This window comes from Grammomys surdaster, unplaced genomic scaffold, assembly GCF_004785775.1.
Source record: "Grammomys surdaster isolate TR1022 unplaced genomic scaffold, NIH_TR_1.0 139, whole genome shotgun sequence".
NCBI lineage: Eukaryota > Metazoa > Chordata > Mammalia > Rodentia > Muridae > Grammomys > Grammomys surdaster.
In genome coordinates this window covers 14681949-14709734 of record NW_021604597.1, presented here as the reverse complement: position 1 = coordinate 14709734, position 27786 = coordinate 14681949, and the positions used below count along the sequence as shown (strand labels likewise).

The 27786-nt window shown below is 40.8% G+C and overlaps 1 protein-coding gene across 1 annotated transcript in view; it reads left to right on the top strand.

Annotated features, from left to right (window-relative positions):
* Veph1 (ventricular zone expressed PH domain containing 1) overlaps positions 1-27786 on the top strand; it is a 181436-nt gene that overhangs the window by 143659 nt on the left and 9991 nt on the right. The window contains exon 12 of the mRNA XM_028763573.1: positions 11961-12078. Coding sequence (XP_028619406.1) covers positions 11961-12078 — 118 coding nt within the window. The remainder of the gene's footprint in view (positions 1-11960; positions 12079-27786) is intronic.

The following is a 27786-nucleotide window of genomic DNA, read 5'->3' as shown; positions in this document are numbered from 1 at the left end:
CACACACACACACACACACACACACACACATACAGATCTCTTTTTCAGCATAAAGCCCTTTGACAAGGATGGGTACAAAAATCAGAAAGACAAGGCAGCCTTTTATCAAAACCAGGCTTGCACAGGTAAAGTAAAGATTCTACTCTACAAGAACCTAGAGGGACAGTCAAGGCAGCCCTCATGTGTACAGGACATATAAGTAGTTCACAAATTCAGATAAGCACAAAAACATGTCTCCTTTCTCCAGATAGAAAATGTTTATCTTTCTTTGATAGTTGCTTCAAGTGTCAACCTCTACAAAAGAAAGTGGTCAGAGATGCTCTCCTGGGGCTGACTTGTATGGCCTCCATAAGTATTTTCATACCACTGTTTGGGCTTTAATTCTATACTTAGCATTTTGTTTGAAAGTATATCTCGCTGGGCCAGTGAGATGTCGTGCCTTTTTAGCTTGGTGATATGAGTTAGATTCTGTCTCTATCTCTGTCTCTCTCTGTGTCTCTCTCTCTATCTCTCTCTCTGTGTCTGTGTCTGTGTGTGTGTGTGTGTGTGTGTGTGTTTATGAATGCATATCACATGTGTGCAGGTGTTAATGGAGTCAAGGAGAGAGTGACCAATGTGGGCTCTGGGAACCAAGCTCTGGACTTCTGGAAGAGCAACAGCACTCTTAACTGCTCAGCCACCTCTCTACCCACTAGAATCAATTTTATCTCCCTTTTTTATTACTTCAAGTAGTTAACACGGCAACAAAATCATTCATTTTGTGTTGTTGTTCTGTTATTTTTCGAGACAGCTTGTTCTGGAACTCACACTGTAGACCAGGCTACCCTGGAACTCATAGACCCACCTGCCTCTGCCCAGAATGCTGGGATTAAAGATGTGCTTTAATTCTTAATATAATTCTTAAAGCTAGATGTTGATCAAACATTGACATGAATCGGCATATGTTGGCACCTAAAAATGGTTGCTGTGATTCCCAGAACCAGTAACCTTTCTCTCCAACAAAAGGCAATAATGAGAGAGAACAAAATGTTCTCTCTAGAAGCATGGCTAGTTTTTAAGAAGCAACTGCTTAAGAGGTCATTGCAGACACTTGCAAGCACCTGAGACAATCAGATCCCATGCATTTACGGTCCCCAAAAGCCTAGTCAGACATGAGACAAAACATACATTCTAATCTTCCAGGAAAACTCTGAGCCTAGAAAAGTCTTCCCTATAGCGAGGTGGAAAAAGCATTCCTGGTATTCAGCTGGTGGAAACGTAAACTGGAAGGTCATTCTGGAAAGCGCTTTGGCAGAACCCAGTGACATTAAGGATACGCATAATATAAAATGTTTAATATCTTGTGAAACCAAGTTTCTGGAGTTGAGCAGATTATTATTTTCTGAGAGCAAATAGCCTTGCCAGTTCCCTTTGGTTTCTATTGTTAGCCCTGAGGCAACACAATGAGAACCAGATGTCATCAACACATTATTGGGTCTACACTACAGGCAAGATTCTGAAAAGATGATTCTGGTCATTTATGTAGGGGAAGTCATTTACGAAAGGAAGAAGGAAAGAATCTATCCTCCTTGGAAAGAGGCTTGGGTTCTTACTTTTGCTCTTTGTTAATATACATAACTCTTTCCAGAGAAAAGATGAGACCAAAGTCTCTACTGGACACCCAAACAGACAAAGACTTCTCCAGGGTCTTTGGTCTCATCCCCACACTGAATCATAAACACTTCTAAGAAAATAAATCCCTGGTGTCTCACTTTCTAGTCAGCCATAAAATTAGGCCACACCATTCAGTAAAAAAATCTCAGAAAGCCCTAAGTATGCAGAAATGCACACACACACACACACACACACACACACAAACACACACACACACACACAAACACACACACACACGCACGCACGCACTCACACACACACACATCTTCTCTATAGTCTAACATGAACATCTTATAACCCAGAAATTTTATTCTGGAGAATTTGTCCAAGAACCAGCCCTGCTCTTACCACAAGAGAGACAGGTGAGGATGTTCTTTGTTTTATGCTTCCTGTGAGATCAAAAGTTACACAGCCCCCCGGTAATGGGTACCATAAAGTGAATAGTAGGCATGGCACTATGGAGAGGTGTGTGTGTGTGTGTGTGTGTGTGTGTGTGTGTGTATGTGTGTGTGGCTGTGTACATACATGTTTGTGCATGTAGTGGGTACACTCACCTGTACTTAAACATATGGACAAGCCAATATTAATATCCCTCACTCTCCATCTTACTTTTTTTTGAGACAGAGTCTCTCACTAAGCCTGTACCTCAGTCTTCCAGGCAGAGAGATTTACCAGAGACCATCCTAGATCTATCTGTCTCTGCCCCAGCCCTTTAGCACTGGGTAGCAGACATACACCATTTTGCTGTTTTTCATGAGTTCTGAGGATTCAAATTCAGGTCTTCATACATGTGAAACAAGCGCTTTACCCAGACATCTCTCCAGCCCCCATGGAACAAATGGAATGGAGTCTACAGTATAATATCACTTGTAAAAGTAAAAACACTACTGAACATTGATTTATATTTTTCAATAATTTATATTGATCCCAAGATACAAATCAAAGAGTAAATATTTATATAAATGAACCTTGTCTCACAATGGCTTCACTTAAAGTCTGTCAATTTTTTGATGATGTGAAAATGAAACCAAATGCCCTGAGTTCACTCATATTCTTAGGAAAGCACATTGGGGTGAGCACATTCCTGAGCATGCTCAGTCCGAGGATAGGTGTCCATCACATTTCTGATCATGCTTAGCTCAGGGTCATAACATATATGTTCAATGCTTAAGATTCCAATCAGGAACACTTTGAGCATGCTCAGCCTGCGTCTGAAAGATGGTGGATAGGAATGCCTGAGAGGAATACTGAGTTTTCTCCCAAATTTTTAACTGGGAAAAAAAAAAGCCAGGACATTTTAAAGGTGTGTTCGTTAAGAATCTATGCCTACCTTGCTTAGCAAGATAAAAGTAGTTTATGAAACTACTTGAAAAGAAATTATTTAAATTTTAAACTTTAGGCAATCTACGGCAAAACACTATCTTGTGCTGCTTGGCAGACAGCTGTCACCCAGGAGATCAGCAAGATAAACAGCATGCAGCTGTGCACTGCAGTAGCTCCATAACTTTCCTAGGGAAGAGCAAACAAATATCTAAATACCTCAGATTAGGATACCAACAGACTAAAGAAAGGTTTCACTCAAGGATAGCAAGCGGAACCAGTGAGTTTATTGGGTTTATATGAAAGAACATATATACTTACTTACAGGAGCATATGTGACCACAGATCAGCTGCCTCACCAAAAAGTCCTGTCCATCACGTAGATGGTGACCTCCATAGAGCTTCGTAGAGTCCTCCTTTGGTTAATCTTCCATCTCTCTATACTCTAGCTCTGCCTGGGACTTATCGCTTGGGCAGGATTATATGCAGTTGGGAACTAGGGAAGGCCACCAGAGTAAGTAAACGAACGGCTAGAATCTCAGGTGAATTTCATTCAGGTAATCACATCTGCTCTGATTTCAAGATAGCAATGGCCATGTCATATCCAAAGATGCAAAGTTCCACAACATTAAACTATGATGTTCAGTAGCTGTCCTGGCTAGTTTTTATTGTCAACTTGATGCAATCAATAGTCACCTGGGAAGAGGAAGTCTCAGTTGAAGAATTGCCTAGGCTGGACTGTCCTGTGCCAATGTTTGTATAAAATTCTCTTGATCATTCATTGATGTGGAAAAGCCTTGCTCACTGTGGTAATTTGAATAGGTTTGGCCCCCATTGGTTTATATATTTCAATGCCTGACCCATAGGGAATGACACTATTAGGAGATGTGTGACCTTGTTGGAGAAAGTGTGTCACTGTGGAGGCAGGCTGTGAGGTCTCCTATGTTCAAGCTACTCCCAGTGTGACACACAGTCTCCTTCTGCTCTCTGTGGATCAAGATGTAGAGCTCTCAGCTCCTCCAGCACCATGCCTCCCTGCATGCTGTCATGCCTGCCCCCATGATAGTAATGGACTAAACCTCTGAAACTGTAAGCTACACCCACTTAAATGTTTTTCTTTATAAGAGTTATATGATATCACTCTTCCCCTCAGACTGGTCCTCACTTTCCCCTGATACAGATACTTCTTAAGGTACAATATGGGCATATATCCCCATAAACTCATCATAACTAAACATCGTAAGTTCAATTGCATTTCACAAATTTAGTGCATCTACTCTTCTGTCCCAGTTAGGTTTCTGTTGCTATGATAAATACCATGACCAAAAGCAACTCAGGAAGGAAAGGGTTTATTTAGCTTACACTTCTAGACAACAGTCCATCACGAGAGAAGTCAGAGCAGGAACCTGAAGGTGGGAACTGAAGTAGAAACTGTGGAGGAACAATGGCTTGTTCCCCCTGGCTCATGCTAAGCCAGATTTTTATATAACCTTGGACTTGTCCAAGGGTGGCATCACCCATAGTAGGTGTCATACTTAGGGTTTAATTGCTGTGAAGAGACACTGTGACCAAGGCAACTCCTATAAAGGAAAACATTTAATTGAGTCTGGCTTATAGATTCACAGAGATTTTTGTCCATTATCATCATGGTGGAAGGCATGGCAGCATGCAGGCAGGCATGGTGCTGGAGGAGCTGAGAATTCTGCATCTTGATCCACAGGGAGCAGAAGGAGACTGTATATCATACTGTAAGTACCTTGAACATAGGAGATCTCAAAACCTACCTCCACAGTGACACGCTTTCTCCACCAAGGTCATACATCTCCTAATAGTGCCATTCCCTATGGGTCAAGCATTGAAATATAAGAGTCATTGGGTACCAAGCCTATTTAAATTATCATAGTGGTCTGGGATTTTCTACATCAATCAACAAGGGAGTAAGAGAAGAACCTGTTTCCAGCAGAGTAACACCCATGACTGAGTAACGCAGTTCTCTTATCTTCTTACCAAAGGAGGGAAAAGCAGGTTTCTCCAAAGAGACCTGTCCAGTGGCACACAGAAGATGTTCAAAGCACACGTGTTAAATGTTGGTGACAGTAGTCAATTTGAAAAAACGAATGGAAATTCTTTGTTTTTCAAAAAAAAAAAAAGAGAACATAAAATGCTTGCGGTTGTTTTTAGAAATCTAGTATTTTTGCTGACACTACGGTAACAACCTCAAAGTTTTCTGGATGTTTTACACAGCGGTAATCTGTTGCCCTTGTTTTCACACTGATAAAATATATTGCAGGTTTTAATGATATAAAATTTAAACTAATTTGATTTATAAAGAAGTGATGTTTGGGACTGGGGATGTGTCTCTTGGCAGAGTACTTTCCCAGTGTGCACAGCTCCTGGTTCCACTCGCAGCACCATAGAAACCCGTACATAGTTCTGTACATCTATCATCCCAGCACCAGGAAGGCAAAGACAAGGAGATCGTAGATTCTAGATGATCCTCTAGTACATAACAAGTTCAAGGCCAGCCTGGGACACACAAGAAAAAAAAATGAGTCTATCAAATATTGATAAAGCTTCTACAGCATGACCCAAATTGTTGCTTCCTTCATTTCCTACTTGGCCCCATACTCCTCTGTGACCTTTTCCATAAACTTTTTTGTTTAAACTCTTATGTCATCAACCTACATTGTCCATCATATTCTTTTTTTGCCTTATCCTTAGGTGAATGTGGAGATTTGTCTTTTTGAACTAAATCAAATATTCTAACATCTTCGTTAGGGCTTATATAAAAGTGTTCAAGAACTCTCTCTAACATGAATCAAATAGAAGCATTCTGATCCAGCTACATGGTGACCTAACTAGAGTTACAACTGCCAGACACAGAATTCTGAAGGACACAAAGAATTTGAGTCTAGTCTGTGGTTGCTATTGATAGTGAGAAGCCTGCTGTGGGGACCTCATTGGTCAAGCATTTCCCTTATTAATTTAGGCTGGAAAAATGATAGTCAGTGGAAGCTATCTCACATGTGGCATCCATGTCAGACTGAATCCCACATGCCAGGAATGGCTCCTTGCTGTCACTGGAGCTTGCCTTCTTCCCTAAGCACTGTAACAGCTTACTAACACCCAAACTAGGCCCAGTGATTTGCACAACTCATCTCATTTTTCCATATTGCATGACTTGAAACAACGATTTTTAAAAATGAAATGTGTGCTTTTGCAAACAGACCATGTGCCTTGTAACATGAAACCAAATGCTGTGAGAATGTATGAGCAGATGTACCAGGAAATTGACAAATTCCTCAAATGCAAATCATTTGAGGAATATATCAGCCATGTTCACATCTGTTCCCAAAGGTGTAGTTTTCCAGGGCGTGCACATCCGAATATCTTGGAAAGCTTGTTGAGAAGTGTCGAAGATGAAAGCTGCGTGTACTGCTTGTAACAGGTCCCCCAGGATTCCTGATGCTGAAGCCAAATGAGAACTGATAAACTCGGATGCTGACTGTCTTACAGCTAACCAGCACGCTGCACTGACGAGTGCAGACTCACACCCTTCTTGTCTGACTGATTTTATTCTAAATACTTGTTAGATAAAATTAATTCCTGCAATACTCAGAGAGATGTGGTTATATTGTGTCGTACTATATTTGCATTGTTGAGGATTAAGCACAGGGCTTTGCACACTCTAACCAAGTATTTTATCACTGAGCTATATCCTCAGCTCCCAGCTAGAGCTTCAAAGAAATGTTCTCTAGAGAAGTATGGTAGCATTGCCTATCCTACCAGGTACGGAGGCTATGGCAGAATTTCTGGAGCACAAGAGTTGGAGGCCAGCCTGGGGAACATGGCAAGACCCATTTCTTAAAAAGCAAAGAAAAGTACTCTGTAAATCTTTAATGAACATACTCAAATAATCATGGAAATAGAAAATCCAAATGTTACCATTGACATAGATTAGAAATAAGACCTACAAACCTCAATTAGTAAAATAACAATTCATTGAAATATAATATGGACAAAGCACTAGTCACTGTATTTCCAAAAGTGACAAAGTAGAGTAAAAGTCAGACTTCTATGAAGAAGCATTCATAAAGTTGAGAGTCAAAGGTCACATGGTAAGACACGCTTTAGTGACCACACACCACATACACACACACACACACATACACACACACACACAAGTGGAAGGCATCTTCTGGTGTCCTGTCCCACTTTCTGGGACTGCAGACCTATGCCACTTTCATCTTTTTAGCCATAATCTCTGATACACCAGCTGCTCTGACACTACATTTTATTGATTGAGCTGAAAGACAGCATTTTCCAGTAACTGAAAGAATAAAAAGATTGAGTAATAAGGTGGGCATTCCTTAAAATCTCTTTTGCTAATTTATGCATTCAGCATAGTGTTTCTTGCTGTATGCCGGTCCAATGTAGACCAATATAAAGATGAATTATTGATTATATTCCCTCCATAAATTCATTTCACCTGGGACTGGGATACAGCTAGAGTGAGCACTCTAGAAATATCTAGTAAAGCATGAAGTCCTTATTAATATGCAAGAATATTAGGGACTTCTTGAAACTCTCCTATTTCTTATACGATACTTGAGCTTTGAGGCTGGAAGTCCTGCTAACCAGAAGCACACACAGAACGTGTGGCAAGCCCATGTTTTCTTTCTGTGCACAGAGAGCTTTAGAACAGCACTTAAGTGTGCCAGGAGCCAAAGCTCTTCCAGATGTATTCTTTGGCTGATTTCTAGAAAACTCTTCCACAGTACCCTCTCTCAGTACATAGACCACGTTGTGAGTTTCATAGGTCATATGCACGTTAAAAACAAATAGTACATTTATTTATATACTTGGAGGATGGTGTGGTGTGCACACCATGAGCACACAGGGAAGTTGGAGGACAGCTTCAAGGAATAGTTACCTCTTTCCACTATGGATACCAGGGATTGAACTCAGGTCATCAAGCTTGGTGGAAAGTTTCTTTACCCAAGTGACTTTACCTGCTAAGCTATTCAGTTCCCTTCACCCCCACCCCCAACTTTACACACACACACACACACACACACACACTTTTATAGAATATGAATGACCACTCATCTTTCCCTGTTGCCTAACTTATTTTTCCCTAAGTGGATTTACAAGATTCTTTACGGTTTTCCAAGTTCTTAATTTCATTAATGACTTTCTTCTCAAGTTGGTGATGAACTTATCTCAACAACTGCTTTACAAGACCATCTTCCCTCCAGTGACTTTTTAACTGTGTTAACTAAGTGACAATTGTTAGGAAAATTCTTCTCAGAACATGTTTCCTAGTGTTATTGTATAAGTGTCCCAAATCCGCATAAACAATTTGAGCTTCATTATCCTTTGGGTTTTATTAAGACCTGATTGTAAAGATACCTGGGAGACTGACTCTTCCAAGTAGGATCATTCTTCACTTTGAGAAAAGCCAAAAGACCAGGTTGCTGGCAAAAGAAAACAAAATGTATTCATGGCTATACAAACACAGTTCTTAGTCTCTTGCTAGCTACTGGAAACTACTCATAGTTTTCCTCAATTTTCTTGTTTCTTCAAAGCCAGTAGGAGAGGATTCCTTTGTAGGTTATGTGCTAGCAAGAAGGATCTTATGTATGTAAGGGGTGTGTGTGTGTGTGTGTGTGTGTGTGTGTGTGTACTATGTGACTGATATTCTTTCATCTTTGTCATTCTCTAAAAAAACATAAGAGCCTCCAATACTCAAGTGTACATGACTGTACAAGCAGATGGACACTATGAGATGAAAATTACTGGTAGATCATCTGAAGCCCCACCAGCCACAATCCCATTAGAACTGAAATACCCAGAAAGGGGTGGAGAATTAGATATGAACTGTTGTATCATTCTTCGGTAGTCTAGGTATCTAAAAGGAAGTTTGTACTTTTCTAAATCAATTTTAGTTCTCTGGTTTTGAAGAAGAAGAGAAGAGGAGGAGAGGAGAAGAGGTGGCCATATCAGTTCTTGGACAAAATGAAGGACTAAGGAGGGTAAAAAGAAATGGAAAAAAAATAATGACCCTAGGCACATTTAAAATGTTCAGTCCCAAAATGTGTCACTGGTAGTCTGTATTGGCTTGTTTTGTGATTTACTCAATGTGATTTTCCACAGACACTTGAAATTACATGTACTTCGTCTGTTTATTTAAAGTTGGCTGTTACCACCAACTTTAATAGTTCCTGTAACTATGATCCATCTTCCTTGCTTAGATCCCTTTGCATAACACCTTAATCCTCTGAAGGGCTAAACCTGTTCTTGGTTTCAGAACTTGAGCACTGGGATGTAGCTCACCATCTGTCCTAAACTTCTCAAGTAACTTTCTGCCAAAGCAAGTGTGGATTATAGGCAACAACCTGGGACACTCCTGGTCTCTGAACAGGAAAAATAAAGGGGGCCCTATGTGCTAAGTCCTTTGTTTGCTAGGAGTGTTTGTGGGGAATGAAGAACTGATCTTTAATTGTGTAAAAAACAAAGACTGATCTGCATGCCGATGGCCAAGGACAGACTTCAGAGACCTTGCAGTTTTGAAACAGATATTTATGAACATCTGCTTTCTCCCCATAAATTTTAATACAGATTTCATCCTTTGAAACCTGTAAAGCTCCCAGGTGCTTCTTTGGTCTTTATCTTGGGGAACATTCTTTTTTTTTTTAAAGTTTCTTTTTTCTAATGAGCACATTCTAAATCATTTTTTTAAAACAACATTCATTCGTGTATGTGTGCATATGTGTGCATGTGTGTGCATGTGTGTGCATGTACATGTGTGTTTGCACATGCATACACACATGTGCACAGCCTATTGAAATGCCTCTGATATTAGGATTCCAAAATACTATATTCAGCATGTTAGGCAGTCAAAGTGTCTAATCCCAGGTTGTAAAGCACAGTTGTCTTAATAAAGACACTGAAAGGCCTGATCTGTGGTTTTCATTAGAAATATGTGGTTTTTGTATATTTGTGTAACAAGCACTTTCAGAGGCTGAGGTATCAAACATTCCAATTAAACAAACAAAATTCCTGTCCTCATTGTGTCTATCTTCTGGTAAGCAAGAATGTTCTCTAAAGAGAATCTCAAATTGCCATTGCACCTTTCATATAGTTCTTTGGCAAATGGGATTTATATTGTACTTACAAACCAATGGTGCTACTCCATTCCCAGTGCCATACTAGATACTGGGGATACAGCTGTTATCAAAGAAGACTGAGTGAAGTGGTGAATATTTATGGTCCACTCTATACTCCTGGCAGGTACGAATGTGGCTCTGCACCCACCCAAAAGCTCTGGATTCACGAATGAAAGAAATACACACACAACTTTTATTTTTTAATATGCCTTAGCTAGCTCAAACACTGGGCCACTTCCAAACCTTCCTGCGGCTAAGACACTCTCTCCTTTGATATTCTTGAGTTACTACTTTCTAAAATCTACACTCTATCTCTTCTACCCCAGACCCAATCAGTGGGGTGACCCCTGAGGCTGCTTTTCCCTGATTCTTACCTGGTTGGTTCTCTGTCTTCCATGGTTCTCAAGTTTGTATCCTCTTCCATCCTTCTGCCCTGGTGATTCCCTTCTCCCTGACCTGTATTTTCTCTCTGGGAATCCTCAGAGTCCTGACTCTGGCCCTCTGTCCAGTCATTGGCCACTGGCTCTCTTTATTGACCAGTCCAAAAAAAAAAAAAAAAACTGGCAGGGATTCAAAGCAGACAAGCAAACATGCAAATTCCCATGTAAGCACAAATCAAATCCCCCAAAACCAACTGCATTCTGTTCTCAAACTGCTCAGAGTCTAGTGTGCTTAGCATCTGTGTCAACAAATGGAGAATCGGTAATTCTGGGTGGGATCTGGATAACCAATCACCTATTCTCTACTAGGCCTGTCTGACGCCATGCAAACACCACAACCAGCACCTGGCCTTTGAGAGCTAAGAGTTATCACGATAAGCAGGAAAGATGAAAGTGCAGAACCAAAGGCAAGAAAGTGAAGTCACACTACACCAATGCTCACACACAAAGTAGGTTGAAGAGATGTGTGCAAAGCCAGCAAGAAGGCAAGGCCTTCTTAGAAGGATCAGCTCTTAAGAGGAGTAACACAAGTGATGGGTTCCTTACATATCAGAAAAGCCCCTCAAAGACAGTAGAAAATGTTCATCTAGTTAGGCTAACAGCTTTCCATCTTCTTACAGCCTAATGGAACCTCTCTAACGGAATGCCTTCCCTCCTGAATAAGGGCACGCTGACATGGCGTCGTGCCACAGGTCACCTAAAAATGACCCATCTCAGTATTTCAAATTCCACTCAACTGCTCAAAACATGGCTACTTCACTGACAAATGATTTCTGAGATGGTTTCCCACTAAAACCAACAGAGCTGTATTGTGGAGTAGAAAACAATACCTGTGTATAAGTCTAAGCTATACCATCAGGCTAAGCAGTACTAGAGATGAGAGCAATCTCACCTCAGATGGAATGAGCCCACCCCTGGACTTCCCATCACTCTCTAAAAAGCCAACCTTATAAAAAGAATGTTTGTCATATAAATAATACCCATGTAGTTCTCAATCTTACACACAATCTGAATACAAAGACATTTCTTCAGCAGCATTTCCTTCAAAGACAGTGATGCTCAGACATCCTTTCTGTATAGAATTTTTGGAGCTGCTTCAAATGCAGAAAAATTCTGGGCCACTTTATGTTCTGATGTCTCTCCCTGCACCCCAAGTCTCAGCCCTGAGGCCAGGCTCTCTCACTCCATAATGAAGAGCCATCCCATGGAAGAGTCTGAGCTAAGTGCTCTTCTCCAAGGGTGGCCAAGACAAGTCTCTTCCAATGCTCTCTGGTCCCCGAGTCAGTCATTCCAGCTCCACATCCCCTCTTCATGGTGTCAAATGCTCTGTAGCAGGCAGCCATGCTTATTCTCTTTGTGCTTTGTATTCCTGAAACAGGATCTGGACCAGCTTCAGCTCCATCTGGAAGAAGTGCGGTTCTTTGACGTGTTTGGCTTCAGTGAAACAGCGGGGGCGTGGCAATGCTTCATGTGCAACAACCCTGAAAAGGCAACCGGTGAGTGGCCCCACTTGTCACAAAGGACCAGTTGCACCCCCTCCCCGTTGGGTTTACAGGGACCTGTGAGCCCAGTGGCTCTAATTGCCCTTCTTCTCGGTAAATACCCTATGTTGTACTAATTCAGAGCAGCGTCTGATCTCCACCTCACACTAAGAAAGGCATCTCACTGGAGTAGCTGTGTTTAAAGAAAAAAGTGCCAAGACGCTAGAAGGGAAAGAGACAGAGTCAGAAAGGAGACCAAGGCATCTTTGACCTCTCTGATCTCAAGAAAACAAGACTGGGCTGAATTTGTGGTAGAGCATTTGCACAGCAAGTGTGAACTCCTAGGTTCACTCTCCAGTATTATGTTAAAGGAGGAAGAGGGAAGGGAGAAGTGGAAAAATGGAGGGAAGGAAAAAAGAATAAAAGGAAGAAAGGAGGGAGGGACAGGGGAATATCTTACTATGAAAGAATCTTTCTTTCACCCAAATGAATCTGAAGATTAGAGAAAACAAACATTCTGTCCAGCTATGTTCGGGAGCCTCAAAGAACTGAGGCCACACTAAGCCAGGGACCGAGCACCCAGTCCATACTGCTGTGTAGCATTCCCTATGATGCTGCTTGAATGAACCATGTTCACTGGCAACAATCAGTTATTTACCCTCGTCACCATCCCTCATCTTTCCTGCTCCCCAAGGACTTTAGTCTACTAACCTAACTGTGATGGTTTGTATATGCTCAGTCCAGGGAGTGGCACTATTAGAAGGTGTGGCCCTGTTGGAGTAGGTATGGCCTTGTTGGAGTAGGTGTGTCACTGTGGGTATGGGCTTTAAGACCCTCATCCTAGCTGCCTGGAAATCAGTATTCTGCTAGCAGCCTTCAGATGAAGATGTAGAACTCTCAGCTCCTCCTGCACCATGCCTGTCTGGATGCTGATATGTTCCCACATTGATGATAATGGACTGAACTTCTGAACCTGTAAGCCAGCCCCAATTAAATGTTGTCCTCATAAGAGTTGCCTTGGCCATGGTGTCTGTTCACAGCAGTAAAACCCTAACTAAGACAAAAGTTGGTACTAGCAACTGGGGTATTGCTGTGATAGAACTAACCATGCTTTTGTTTCGAAAAATATGGATTTTAGGCCTTTGGATTTGGAAAACAGTAGAATGCTTTAAATGGGGCTTAATAGACTGTACTATTAGGAATATGGTAGACTTTGTTGCTGAGGGTGATTTGAACTATGTAAGCTTGCCTCTAGAGGTTTCAGACGAGAAGAATTTTAATATGTGGCCGAGAGACAATTCTTGTGATATTTTGGTGAAGAATGTGACTGCTTTTTGCCATTATCTGAAGAGTCTTCCTGAGGCTAAGGTATAGAAATTTATATTAATTGCATTAACAAAGGAAGTCTCAAAAAAGTCCAGCAGAGACTTTGTTCTCTAATTAAGTCTCATGAAGAGAATTTTGAACAAGTGTAGCAAGCTTAGAAAGGAAAAATATAAAATACATGATTCAAGTATTAAAGGGGCACCAAGAAGTGAAATGGAGCTGAAGCCTATGTTCATGGATATTAACCTGAATTAAGGGTGTGGTGGCCTTGGGGCAAGATGCCACCTAGCTAAATTTAGGTCCAGACATGGTAGTATAAGCCTTTAATCCCAGGAGGCAAAGTCACACAGAACTCCAAGTTCAAAGCCAGCCTAGAACCAAGCAAGTTCTGGGTGAAGAAAAGCTTAAATCTAGGCTTGGTGTATCACACCTTTAATCCCAGTGCTTAGGAGACAGGGCATGCAGATCTCTGAGTTCAAGGTCAATCTACAGAGAAGTTCAGGACATCCAAGCTTAGGCATCAAGCTTGCCTAAGTTTGAAAACAGAAAGCTGATAATAGAATAAGGGAGGGGGGGGCATGTTTCCAGCCCCAGCAAGCAGCAGAATTTGGCACCTTTGGCCATGTGGCTCTGACTTTAGAGTCCAGAATAGAAAAGATTACCGGGACAATTGATGCTGGTTAGCTGGAGTTAAGAAATTAGTGCTGATTAAGAAGAGATCAGTATCACTGTGGTCTGGGAAGTGTTTTCTGAGAGCACAAAGAAGTCCTGTTTCAGAGATAGCCAAGGTTGTACCTTGTGCTGCAGCTGGACTTGGTAATGTATAAGAGTCACCCAGGAGATATTAGTTTTGAAGACATAAGGGGTCATGAAGAACAACTGAGGCTTGGCACTGTGAGAGGCCATGGAAGGCCATTGGTGAAGGTGCAGCCTCAGTTGCAGTTGATGGTCCAGGCCTGATGGGGACATGCAAAGAATTTGAGGCTTATCACCATGAAGAGAGCCTATGAAAGGCTATTGGTGGAGCCTAGTTGCAGTGGAAGACCCCAGTGTATTGGAGATGCCAGTGCCATGGGATGATCACCAAAAACAGCAGTGGCAGTGGAGTGGATCAACATGAGCTTAGAGTGAAACAGAGGGCAGAGCTGGAGAAGTGATGCCAGTCCTTTGAAGGTGCCCAGAAGATAATGTGTGGATCCCAGACATTGAAACAAGAAGCTGTAACATTGAAGTTGCCTCGGAGACCCCAAGATGTTCAAGATGCCAGATCCATGGGATACCTTCTGAGGAAAGCTGCTAACAGAGAGTGGAACCAGCCCGGGGGGGTGGGGGAGAGGAACTTTGTTGCAGTCAACAAAGATGAAAAAGGAATTGTAGATCTGAAAACTGTTTTGACATCAGATATGGAGATGCAGAGTTTGAAGTTTGTCCAATTGGTTTCCTCGATTGATTCAGGGATTTCAGTTAAGTGATTGGATGGGTCTCAGAAGAGACTTTGAATTTTGTACTTTTAACATTGTTGAGACTGCTATAGACTATGGGGACTTTTGAGGTTGGGCTAAATGTATTTTTTTATTATGCTGTGTTTAGGTATGGCTCCCATAAACTCATATGTTTGAGCAAGCCTATGGGGTCCAGGGAGTGGAATGTGATGGTTTATATTTGCTCAGTCCAGGGAGTGGCATTATTAGAAGGTGTGGCCCTGTTGGCGTAGGTGTGGCCTTGTTGGAGTAGGTGTGTCATTGTGGGCATGGGCTTTAGGCCTCTCATCCTAGCTGCCTGGAAACCAATATTCTGCTAGCAGCCTTCAGATGAAGATGTAGAACTCTCAGCTCCTCCTGCTCCATGCCTGCCTGGATGCTGCCATGTTTCCACCTTGATAATAATGGACTGAACCTCTGAACCAATTAAATGCTGTCCTTATAAGAGTTGCCTTGGTCATTGTGCCTGTTCACAGCAGTTAAACCCTAGCTAAGATGCTGACTAAACGTAATTGTGAGTGAATACAAGCAAAGTGCCTTGCTATGCATGCCAGATATCTGCTTTCATTTAGTCAATGCAACAAGTTCAAGTAAATGCTGCGTCTCTGGGACCTTCTCCTCCAGTTTGAGGATTTTATCATCTTAAAGGTAACCATTGTGGCAAATTTGTCCCCCTTTTAACTGCCAAGATGTTGAGGATGAATCTTAAAAAACAAAACCAAAAGCCAAAAAAAAAAAAAAACCAAAAACCAAAAACAAACAAAACAACAACAACAAAAAAAAAACAGTGTTTGTTTGACCAGAGATGCTAGGGGCTCACACACAGAGAGGCACCAATTAAAATACATTACCCAGAGGAAGAGGTGCAGAAGGTTGAAGCTGGCAGGGAAGGATGGGGCATTTGTGATGCACAGATTGTGGACTGATTACAGAGTCTGGATTAAGGCCATACCAGAGTGAACACCTCAGTTTTTTAAAAGTTAATTCAAGCAAATAAGAAATTGGGGGATTGAGCACCTCCATTGTAAAATGTTCTAATTAGAGCTTTACCATCCATATGCAAAAAGGTGGAGCATCAAAGATGCTTCATTGGAGAGCCTGGTGCAATAAGGTACCTCTCTTAGGTGACTCTGAGAGGGCTCTTCAGAGTGTTCACTCCAAGTGAGCTAAGTCCTTAGTTCAATAAAAACTGAGTCAGCCTGACTGAGGGAGGCCCCAGGAAAGGGGATAAATGGTGTTCCTTTAATATGTATTTTCTCAAGTTCGCTGCCACACACTTGAAAAGAACATTTTGCACATCACTGGCTTATTTGCTTTTCCCACCATGAAGCACAGACTGGGAACACAGAGTGATAAAAGCTCTAACAGGGCCAAACACTTTACAGCAGAACATATTGGATCAAAATGTTTAGCCCTAAAAACTTCAGTGTGTCTGAATTTCTTTGCTCATTTCCTTGGGCTACATGAAAGAGGATTTGAGATGGACAGAAATCCTCTTCTAAACTGTTATTCTCACATGTGTGAGTCCCTGGAGAGTTTATATATGTTGTTGATTTCATCTTCTTTTTATATAGGCATATAAATTATATATTTGATCTAAGCAAAAGGTCTAGCATAATCCTGCAACCAAGTTTATTCTTCAGGGAGGCGATATTTGCATTCTTGTTGCACTTAAATTCCAATGTCAAAGATGACTAAGACATACAAATGGCTGTGGGCATGAACACCCAGCCTGATTGCAGCCCATTCTTCACACATGCAGTGTGTGCCTTTTGCATGGGCTATGTGTCTTCTACAGGAAGCCTGGAGACAGAAAGATGAAGATGGTGAAGAGCCTCCTTTAGAAGGGATCCACAATCCAGTGAGAGCCAGCAGCCTTCTATGAAAAAAATCTTGCACTTTTCTTGTGTTCTGTAACATACCATAAATACTTATTGAATGGATGAATGTGTACCTAATATTTAGAAATGGCAAAGGTAAAAATTCCTTAATATTAAAATGCAATGCTTCAAGATTGTGAAGATAAATTAACCATATCAAATACACATCACAATATGGTAGGGCATTGTGAGCCTGGTAACAGAAGTTTGGTCCTGTTTCTTCCATAAGAGATCTCACCACATAGAAACCAAATGACCAGCCTCACAGCTGGCTGTATTATGTCCAGCTGTATACTGTGCACGACCCTGGACTCCACGTGTGCCTGCTTTGGGTCAGATTCCCTTCCCGCTGTGAGAGGAGGCCTCTAAGGACAGTTGGACTGGACTCTTGTAGGAACCAGAATCGAGGCGGGGATAAGGGAGGCAGAGTTGTGAACCCAGGAAACAGACTCCACAGACCAGTGTCCAGGGGCAGATCTACTATATTGTGCAGTAGCAAGCATTTTTTAAAATAACCTTTGGACCAATGGGGAATCGACATGTGCTCTGCAGTAGCCAATGATCCCACTGTCACTATCAGGAGATGCCAGGTTGCCAGCACCCGAGGGGACTTCATAAAGATGGGGAAGCAGCCAGATCCCTGTTCCCGGCCCATTCTGAGGTCACTAGCTTGCAAGGATCCTCTATTTGTGACACTCCTGTATGCCAGCGGACATGGACACTCGTACTGTTAGGGAGGTATGTCAAGCCTCCCTCGTCGTGCACTGGGCCTCACCCAAGGGCCACAGCACCCACAGATTCAAATAGAAAGGACTGAATAGACTTATATTTGTATTTCTCCCCACAAGGACTAACCACTAATATAGTAATTGTTCTCACATAGTCTGTGTTCCAGTATTTTCTAACTACTGTCCAGCCTCTCCATAAATACAGAACAAATCATAAGTAAATTACCTATTAAGAAAGAAATTCAAAAATATAAAGTATTTCTTAGCATGTCCAGACTAAGGCTCTACAAGTCTTTCAGAAGCCAACAGTCATAAACTAGCTTGTATTGCCCCCTCACATACATCCTAGGCCAGCTGAAATTCTTATCACCATCTTCCAGCCGCTTTCATTAACACAGAAACTCACTGGAGTTTAATTAGTGCTCAATACCACTGAATTGAAATAAATAAGAAAAAAAACCTAAATGCTAGAGTGGTAGAGAGGCCCTGAGATTATGCTAGTGTATCATTCTAATCAATGTGCTGTTGCATGTTGTACACGTGTGTTTCTTCTTTTACTGTCATCACTGACTTCATTTTACAAAGAAAGGAAAGGGAAGGGAAGGGAAAAGGGAAGGGAAAAGGGAAGGGAAAAGGGAAGGAAAGGGAAAAGGGAAGGGAAGGGAAGGGGAGAAGGGAAGGGAAGAAGGGAAGGGAAGAAGAGAAGGGAAGGGAAGAAGGGAAGGGAAGGGAAGAAGGGAAGGGAAGGGGAAGGGAAGGGAAGGGAAAAGGGAAGGGAAGGGAAGGGAAAAGGGAAGGGAGGGAAGGGAAAAGGGAAGGGAGGGGAGGGGAAAAGGGAAGGGAAGAAGGAGAAATGGAAGGGAAGAAGGGAAAAGGGAAGGGAAGGGAAGAAGGGAAAAGGGAAGGGAAGAAGGGAAAAGGAAAGGGAAGAAGGGAAGGGGGAAGGGGAAAAGGGAGAAGGGAAAAGGGAAGGGGAAAAGGGAAGGGAAAAGGGAAGGGAAAAGGGAAGAGTAAAGGGAAGGGAAAAGGGAAGGGAAAAGGGAAAAGGGAAAGGAAAGGGGAAAAGGGAAGGGAAAAGGGAAAAGGGAAGGAAAAAAGGAAGGGTAAAGGGAAGGGAAAAGAGAAGGGAGAAGGGAAGGGAGAAGGGAAGGGAGAAGGGAAAAGGGAAGGGAAAAGAGAAAAGGGAAAAGGGAAAAAAGGGAAAGGGGAAAAGGAAAAAAGGGAAAAGGGAAGGGAAAAGGGGAAAGGGAAGGGGAAAGGAGAGGAAAGGAAAGGAAAGGAAAGGAAAGGAAAGGAAAGGAAAGGAAAGGAAAGGAAAGGAAAGGAAAGGAAAAATATAACTAGCATTTTCTTCAAGATAAGCTAATTCCAGAAACTGAAACTTCAACCTCTAGGGCCAGTCCAAATTAAAACATGGAATCTTAGACACTTCCATAACAACTACTCCACAATGTTCTAGTGTGCTGTAAAGACCAAAAGGAAGTTTAACAGTTTAGACGTGATCTGCCTCCCTGATTTATTTTACAAGAGCGGGAACTTTGATGTAATAATCAGTGGGTAATTGTTACATGTGGCCAATGATTACAATAGAAACTATTTGCAGTCCAATCGCTGACTCAGTTCCAATAGTCATTTTACAAAGGTACAAAACAGATGATTTCAAAATCCCTGAAATAACTGAGAAACCCTCTGAGAACCGTCGGGTGATACAGCAGATCCCATTACTCCAGTGAATGAGAGAACAAAGGTTGAGCAAGAAGATGTAACCGAATGTAACTGACTTCTGGAAAACCATGCAAAGCCTCTTTACAGCTGCCAGTGAGTCTTGGAACTGTAGGACTTGTAACAGTAAAAGAAGGCAGAGGGCTTCCCTGGGGCTGTCAGGACTTACAAGCTGCCACTTTTTTTTTTTTAAGTAGGAGGAGAAGTAGGTCATGACTCACACTCTTGCTGCCTGAAGCATGTGGGGTGACTTAGTTCTTGTAACCTGAAAAAAAAGCGAAAGAAAGAAAGAAGGGAAAGCTCAGAATGTTGGCACTTACATCCTCCATAAATCTAAATAATCCCCAACAGAGTCACTCTCTGAGTCATTTGATATTTAGAATTTGAGTGTGGTTGTCAGTAGGAAGTCTCCATGGATTCTAAAAGAAAATGGGAGAAATCTTTTTTGAATAATGTTCTATCGTGATTCTTCTGTTAAAGTGACTCTAAAAATTCTCTGTATGAGACCATGCTGCCCTTTCTATCACACAAACAAACAGGAGGGGGTTCTACATCCACTCAGTGTGGAATGGCCTTCATGGTGGTCAGATTATCTTCAGACACTAAAGACAACTGGGGACTGTGGTGTGGCTCTCCTTCAGCGTACACCATTCCTGTGGGCTAGATGCCTTTCCGTGCCAAATGCCAACATGAATATGGGCAGCTCATAAGCCCACAAATAGCTTAAGAGTCCACTAATATGAGACTTCGCCATTTCATTTCATAGAACTTCAACATAATGAAAGAATCCATTTTGGATTTATGCAGTGTTGGGGCTGTCTTGTATCTTTCCTCCTACACACAGGTTTGAGCACAGGCTTATCTGCTCTACTATTAGAGTGCCACAGACAGAACCACACTGTTGAACACGCCTTCACAGATCATATTACACGCTGTTGATGACTATTGCGTATAGGTTAATTACATAAAAATGAGCCTCTGCTTGTTGTTCTGATACTGGGAATTATCCATAACAATATAAACATGTGCTCATCAACCCAGATGATTTGTCATCTTGAAACTCCATTCCTTTCTTCCTCCTCATCTTTCAACTTCTAGCTCTAGGCTGCAGCACACACACACACACCCCCACACACACACACACCACTACTCTAAGGCTGAATAAACTCTCCTTCCCTTTGCTCTTTCTGTCTTCTGCCTACATGTCTACATTGCATGTGGCATGTTTACATGTGTCTTCCCCAAGACAGTTAACCACAAGAGGAACCATGTATTGTTCCAGGCCTAGCACACAGCCATGTTTAACAAGCACTGACGGATAGATGGCAGTTTGTGTATCGTGGCAATGGCAGCATAGCCATGATCGAAAGTTGGAACTGTTTGTAAAATACAGAGTTCAGAAGGTCCCAGCATTTGTAAGACTGAAGCAGGAGGATTGTGAGTTGGAGGCCATCCAGGCCTACATAGGAAGATTCTGTCTCAAAAACAAAATCTAATGTCTTTCCGACTTTTACATTAACTACTTTTAGTTGGTATACAAAATAATGGATCTCATCATGACATTTTCAAACATACACATCATTGCATCATTGTAACTTGTTCATATTAATCTAGCTTACATCCAATCACCTCCTCTGGCTTTGTTGCTCTCCCTCCTTCCCCAATAGTCCTCTTTCTGTGTGTGTGTGTGTGTGTGTGTGTGTGTGTATTATAGATTTGTTAAGGCTAGATCTCTCTCTCCTTTCCCAATAGTCCTGTGTGTGTGTCTGTGTGTGTCACTGTGTGTGTGTGTGTGTGTGTGTGGATTTGCATGTAGGTTTATTAAAGCAAGAATCTATATATACCAAAAAATAAGCAACATGTTACCTACACCTCCATTACCCTCTCCTGTTCTCCTCTCACTTTACATCTCTTCTTTCCCCTCTACTGGTCTGATAAATATATAATACATATTCATAGATCCATAATAATGTATATAAAAGAGAAAACATTAAATGCTTATCTAAGTCTGACTTATCTCTCTTAATGGGATTCTCTTCAGTTCCACCCACTCTGCTGAAAATAAAATAATTTCCTTTTCCGTCGAAGTCTGAACAAAACTGCACTGTGTTTTGATACCACATTTCTTTATCTGTTCACCCTGGGCATCTAGGGTAGTTCCACAGCATGGCTGTCGGGAACACTGAAGTAATAAGTGTGGCTGTGTGGCACCTCTGAATGCTGACCCAGCTTTACCTGGCTGGTGTAACTGGGCCACATGGCTTTATTTGGGGATCTAGTTAATGGTCAGCCTTCCCTTGTGGGTTCAAACCTTAACACCACTTAGACAAAATAAAACAAACACTGTGACAGCACCTCACACTGAGTGAGACCAAAGAATATACATGAATGAAACCACTATAAGCCCACTAATGCCACAAGGCAGAAAATAGCAGAAATCATGTCAAGTGTATCATAAAGTTAAAAGTCTATAAGGTAAATGTAGAAGTACCAAATTAATGAGGCAAAAGAAAGGGTGCAAAGTGTAACAGTGGTTAAATAAACGGAGGGGAAGTGGAAGAGACACAAAGGATGCTGTCAAGGGGAAGAGAAAAAACAGAGGAAAATAAAAGGGAAAATATTTATCTAGGAAAAAAATTAATAAATACGATGATGCCATGAAGAAACCCATTATTTACATGCTAACCTAAAATGTTAATTTAAAGCAATAAGAAAATTAGATAACTATAGGAAGAACAAAAACTAGAAACATAAAGCTTAAAAAAAGATAAAGTTAAAATGCTACTCAAAGTACAGTAAAGCAAAAGGTGGAAAAGCACAAAGAAAACAAAAAATTCATCCAATAGTTATGAAAAATTAAACATAAGTAAGTGAACGGGAACAAAAAAAATAAGAGTATAAAACTTAAAAAAAAAAAAAAGATACAGAAGGGGTGGGAAGTGGGTGTAGTATTTGCCCAGTATGAATGACCAAGGCTCCTCCATCCCAGCGCTACACTGAAACAAGGCACAGTGGCACACTCCTGCAACCGGCACACTCCTGCAACCACCACCTGGGAGGTGGAAGCAAGGAGATCGAACGAAGGTCACGATCATCCTCCATTACCTAGTCCGTTCACAGCCAGAGAAGCTATTATTTAAAGCATAGTGAAATGGGAGGTGGAGGAATGGGGGACATAGCACAAGGTAAAAAAAAGAGGAAAGGGTTCGGGTGGATTTCTGTGGCTGTTTTTCCTCCAAAACTGAAATCTTCCAGGTACAATAGGGTCCACTGAGCTTGCAGATGTGCATATGGTTTAAGACTTTCTGCTTCTGCAGAGCCTAGGAGTTACTTTCCGTTCTCTGCATACCTACGCCCTCTGCTGGCAGGGATGCCTTTGCAGTCTGTGGATGGAGGTCCACAAATCTTCCTGAGATTCCCCGTTCATTCACAACCCCTAGGCAGTTAGTGTATAAGGGAAAGCCAGCTTGGAAGAAACTTACACAACACCAGGAAATATGCAGATGGACCTGTCTCTGTACTTTCATCGTTCGTGTGTGTGTGTGTGTGTGTGTTTGTGTGTGTGTGTGTGTGTGTGTGTGTACTTCTTCAATTTGCTACTGAGAAGTGATTTCTCATCTACTATACGCACTCTGAAGTCCATCTACCAATATTTTTTTAAAATAATAATAGCATGACACTCTGCTTCTATAGTCTCAGGCACTCAAGAGACTTTGACAGAGGAAGCACTTGTGGCCAGATGTTTAAAATGAACTGGGCAACATAGAAGAGCTGTTGATCAGTGGACACAGCACAATGGACAAGATTGAAGAACCTAGTTATAATTCAACACTCCTACAGCCTTCTGATTTTTGACAAGGACATCAAAAATACACTAGAGGAAAGACAGCATGCTGTTGGGAAAACTGGATCTCTATATGGTAAAGGAATGAAATTTGATCTTCCTTTCTCACCCTGAACACAAATCAATTCTAGAAATCTCAGTGTTACACCGGAAACTCTGAAACTTCTAGAAGAAAGAATAGGGAATACACTTCAGGATGGAGGCTCAGGTAAGAATCTTGTGAATAGGACCCTGATTGCCCAGGAATTAGAACCCACAAACAATAAGCAGGACTTCATATCAAGAGTCTGTACTGCAAAGGAGACTGTTATCTCCTACAAGGCAGGCTACAGAATGGGGAAAATGTCTTTGCCAGAAACATATCTGATAGAGGATTTGCGTCTAGAATATATAGAGAACTCAAAAAATAAAACACTAGGAAAACAACACAACTAAAAAAGGAGCCTATGGAACTATCTGGGCCTATGTAACTGATCAGAGTTCTCAAAAGAAGAAACACAAATGGGTAAGAATTTGTTTTTAATTTTACACATTTATAGGAGCCTAGGCAAAAGGTTGCTTACAGCATGGATCATGAATTACACAAAGGCATCACTAAATGCCCACCTAGTCTCAATGAGGATTCATGACAGCTGCATCTCCAAGTTCTCTGCAGGCAGTTGGACAGATCAGAGTCTCCTTACAATAGTGCAGCTGGTTGGAGAGTCTCCACCCTAGGTATATGTTTAGTGTTTGCATAACCTGGGGTAAGAAGCCTTGTGAATCTTGTTTGTTTCAGGAACTTCTTGAGATTTCTGAGTTGCTTACTTCCTGAATCTCATGAACCTACCCCATCCTCCCCTGAGATGTTTCAATTTGGATATATTTGTTACACAACCACCAAATCTTGTATCTTAGAATAATTTCAGTAGTGAAATTTTTCTCAGCCAATAGTAACAAAGCACAAATATCCATTTCAGAAGGAAAAATGTAAAAAATTCATGTGAAGACATTTGCAACATATATTTTATGTCACACATCCCTTTATATAAACATTTTTTCATAGACAAGTTCTTTCTAGCACTATTATAAAAATAATCGTTTCATTTAACAGGATATGTGAGGTTTTTATATGTGTGTATTGATAATATATAGGTGCTTTATATATACCCTAATACACATATGCTTGTCTGTGTGTGCATATACAAAATATACATCATATAATGGTGTGTGTTATAGCCAATGCTTCTAACACAGACATATTAAACTTTGGCTTATTACTCAAAAGTTTGATGTCAAGTGTTGAACTATAGTGGATGAAAATTGTTGAGTTTTTTTTTTCCTTTTAATCACATGAAAACATTATGGGCAATGTCTTGAAATCCAGAATATCATACATATACAGACAGGAGTGTGGTTAGAACACACTCCACAGATTGACTCTTTCTATCACAAACTTTGCACAACTGTGCCACATCCCCACAGTAGGCAAGCTCTACCATACCCGACAATATGAGAAAGTAGTCAACATTTAAAACTATCAGCCCAGTTTTTCCTGAATATTCAGATCCACACCTTACCAGCTATTTCAAAAGAAGTTAAAAACTGAAAGTGAGAAAAGAAAATTAATTGATGTAAAATTTAGCTGAACTGGAGAAAGAATCTAAGCCCACTCCGTTATGCTAAACTTACAATTTATAGAAACACATGAGACAAAAGCCGGAATCTGTGCAGACTTTGTTATGAGACAGTTTAACTCTGCCCAGGTTGTGTCCAACCTCAGCAGGTTATGTCTGTCCTTAGCCAGCTGCCTCCTGCTGCCTAGGAGCATGGAGGGTCTGCCGTATTTCTGTAATATTTACTGTCAGCCTTTCCTCCTTCTTTGACATTCTTCAGTTTTGAGGGATTTGGGATGTTATGCCATGTACTGTTGAGCTGATGTGAAATCTTCTGGAATGTGTCTTTTCTTGGGAGAGATATCAGAAACGAATATACATACGTAGGAGTCAGGCTAGAATGAGGAAGCATTGCCTAAGACCCTTTCTTCATAGCCCCTTGGCTTTAGTACTGGCACAGTGACGCATCCTTGTTGGTGTCTCTTAGTCCAGACTGTGTTTGCCTTGAACCTTACATCATTTCAATTATATTCTTTCCTTTCTCAGTATATTTTTAAGACATTGCTGCTTAACTGTCTGCCATTGCCAGGATGAGACTCTTTCCCTGACTATCTGATCTGACCCCACACTGGGAAGGAGGGGGCAGATAAAGGCCAGAGTCAAAGATCAAATTAAAGCAACAGACATCTAGAAGCAAGGACTCTTAGGCTGAATTTACCTTGAATCTATTCTCAAATTCCTAAATAATTTGCATTTCAGGTGGGCCAGTGTCCCTACCCTTTCCAAGCTTAGAAATCTTTGTCTCCGTGTCCATTTATGTTCTGCCTGGTCTTCCACAGCTGGTGGAAGGAAGCTTCCCCTTGTCCTTCTGTCTGGAGACCAGCTTTAACCTTAGCCTGCTGATATGCCTATTAAAAACACTAACCTTGACATTGAAATCTGTGAGTGTTTTGTTCTTCTTTTGTAACAGAAAAGTGAAGAGATTGAGAAGAAAGTTACAATAATAAAACCCAAGAGGGCTAGGACTATATAAACTGTCTCAGTGTCCCATTGGCTAGAGCATTACATGAGGAGACCCTACAAGATCAATGTTGAAGCCCGTTAAATTGGTTTTGCTTAGAATTGGATGTGTTTGAGTGTGTTTAGTTGTTGGTGCCCCCTCCAAAATAATGGTCATAATATAACTAGGAACATATATATTAAAAATTATTATTGTTCATCTTTGCTTTGATGATACCAGCTTGGTAAGCATTTATATGCTTTACATTCTAGAAGTTGTATCCCAGGAGTTGTATCCCAAGGTATCACAAACACAGATAAAGAAAATAGCATCATAATTATACAAACACTTTTAATTTAATCTTCCACAAGTATTTGAAAGCGGTATCAAATCAGAACCATCTGGTACACAAGTATAACTATATACCTATTTAGCTAGAACTATAATATGACCATTGAAATGGTTTCAACTCAGAGAAATTTAAATGAGTTTGACTCTGCCCCCCCCAAAACCTAATAAAATTATATATTGAATATTTGATTTTTGTCTTTTTTAAAGTTAGCCCTTTTATAAACTGTACTAAAACTGGATCAATATGCTAAGACAGTCTTGTTACTTTGAATACAAAGAACTAGAAAATGGTTTAAAGAACTCTCCAGTTATAACCACCCTATTTGCACATAAATTTTCCTTGGAAGATTTCTCTTTTCAAGCCTCCCATGACCACAGGAAACTCTTTAACTCACTCTAATTGTTTAGCATAGTCTTTAACTAGCTGGGATAATGGTATCTCAGAAGCCAAAAGCACAAAAGATGTGATTAAGTTTTTCTTTTTTAAAACTTTGACTTGAAATAAAGAAAAGAAACATCAAATAAACACAGACCTGCTGAATCCTAAATAACAATCACTTAATTATAAAAGCCCTTAGAATTTTGCTTTGTATATAAGTTTATTCCACAGCCTCATTGGTAGCTTTCTGAATATTTGTCAGTTAACTAGCACTTACATAAACTCATATGTATACTCCAGACAAATTATCATAAAAGAACTAGTCATCCAGAATTCTTCCGGAAGCCACCAAGATAACATAGATTTAGCATTTTCCATGTTTATACCAATTACAGTAGAGATTTAAAATGTATATATATTTAAATGTAAACAACTTTACTGAGAATTTTAGTCTTCTCATCTTCATATCATAACAGCAGAACTCCAAAGATAGATAGATAGATAGATAGATAGATAGATAGATAGATAGATAGACATTCAAGCTTTAGACACTTGAAATAATTATGTCACATCAAGTGGTCTTGCAAAGTGACAAAGGAAAATCTAAATGATAGTCATGCCTCAATATCAAGACAAAGATTAAACCAAAATGGAAACACACAAGTACAAAATCCAACTATATAGATAGATATACCTAGACAAAAATGAGTGCCTTGCCAAACAAAGGCTAGCCTGAGCCAGGCCTTGTGGTTCACTAATGCCAACCCTGGCTACGGAAATGCAGGAAAAGTGAACACTCTGCCAAACAAAACCAGAAGGGTCCTGTCAAGCAACCAAGCAACTCATCAGCAAATGGCTCAGTTGGGCCTTCAGCACAATGAGCATATCAAATGTGCCTGGTTTTACTCCAAATTCTCCTTACAAATTGTCCAAGAGCAAAGTCTCGATCTTAGGCATTTACCCAAAACTTTCCAAATCATAACACCAAACAACCTTATAATAATCTTCAAAAAGAAGACCAGGCCTAAACCAAAAGGCTTTTCTGTTAACAATTTACCAATACCTGTTTACAGAAAACCACTACCTACAATGGAGGAAGAGGGGATGATCCTGGCAACTGGGCTATCCTAGGGGTATTAAATTTGGAGATTGGGTGGCTACACATTTTCTTCACAGATGGTGGAGTCAAACTGATTATCAGATATGCACATCCATGGCCTGCCTTCTTTGTTTCCCTGTATTCTCAAACAAATTAGGAAACAGAAATTAGTAAAGCAAAATGGATTTATTTACAGTTTGACAAACTAGGGAGATAAAAAATCAAATTTCTTTCTACCACACCTGTGGCAGCTTTACAATTTGTAGATAAGTAGATAGATAGATAGATAGATAGATAGATAGATAGATAGATAGATAG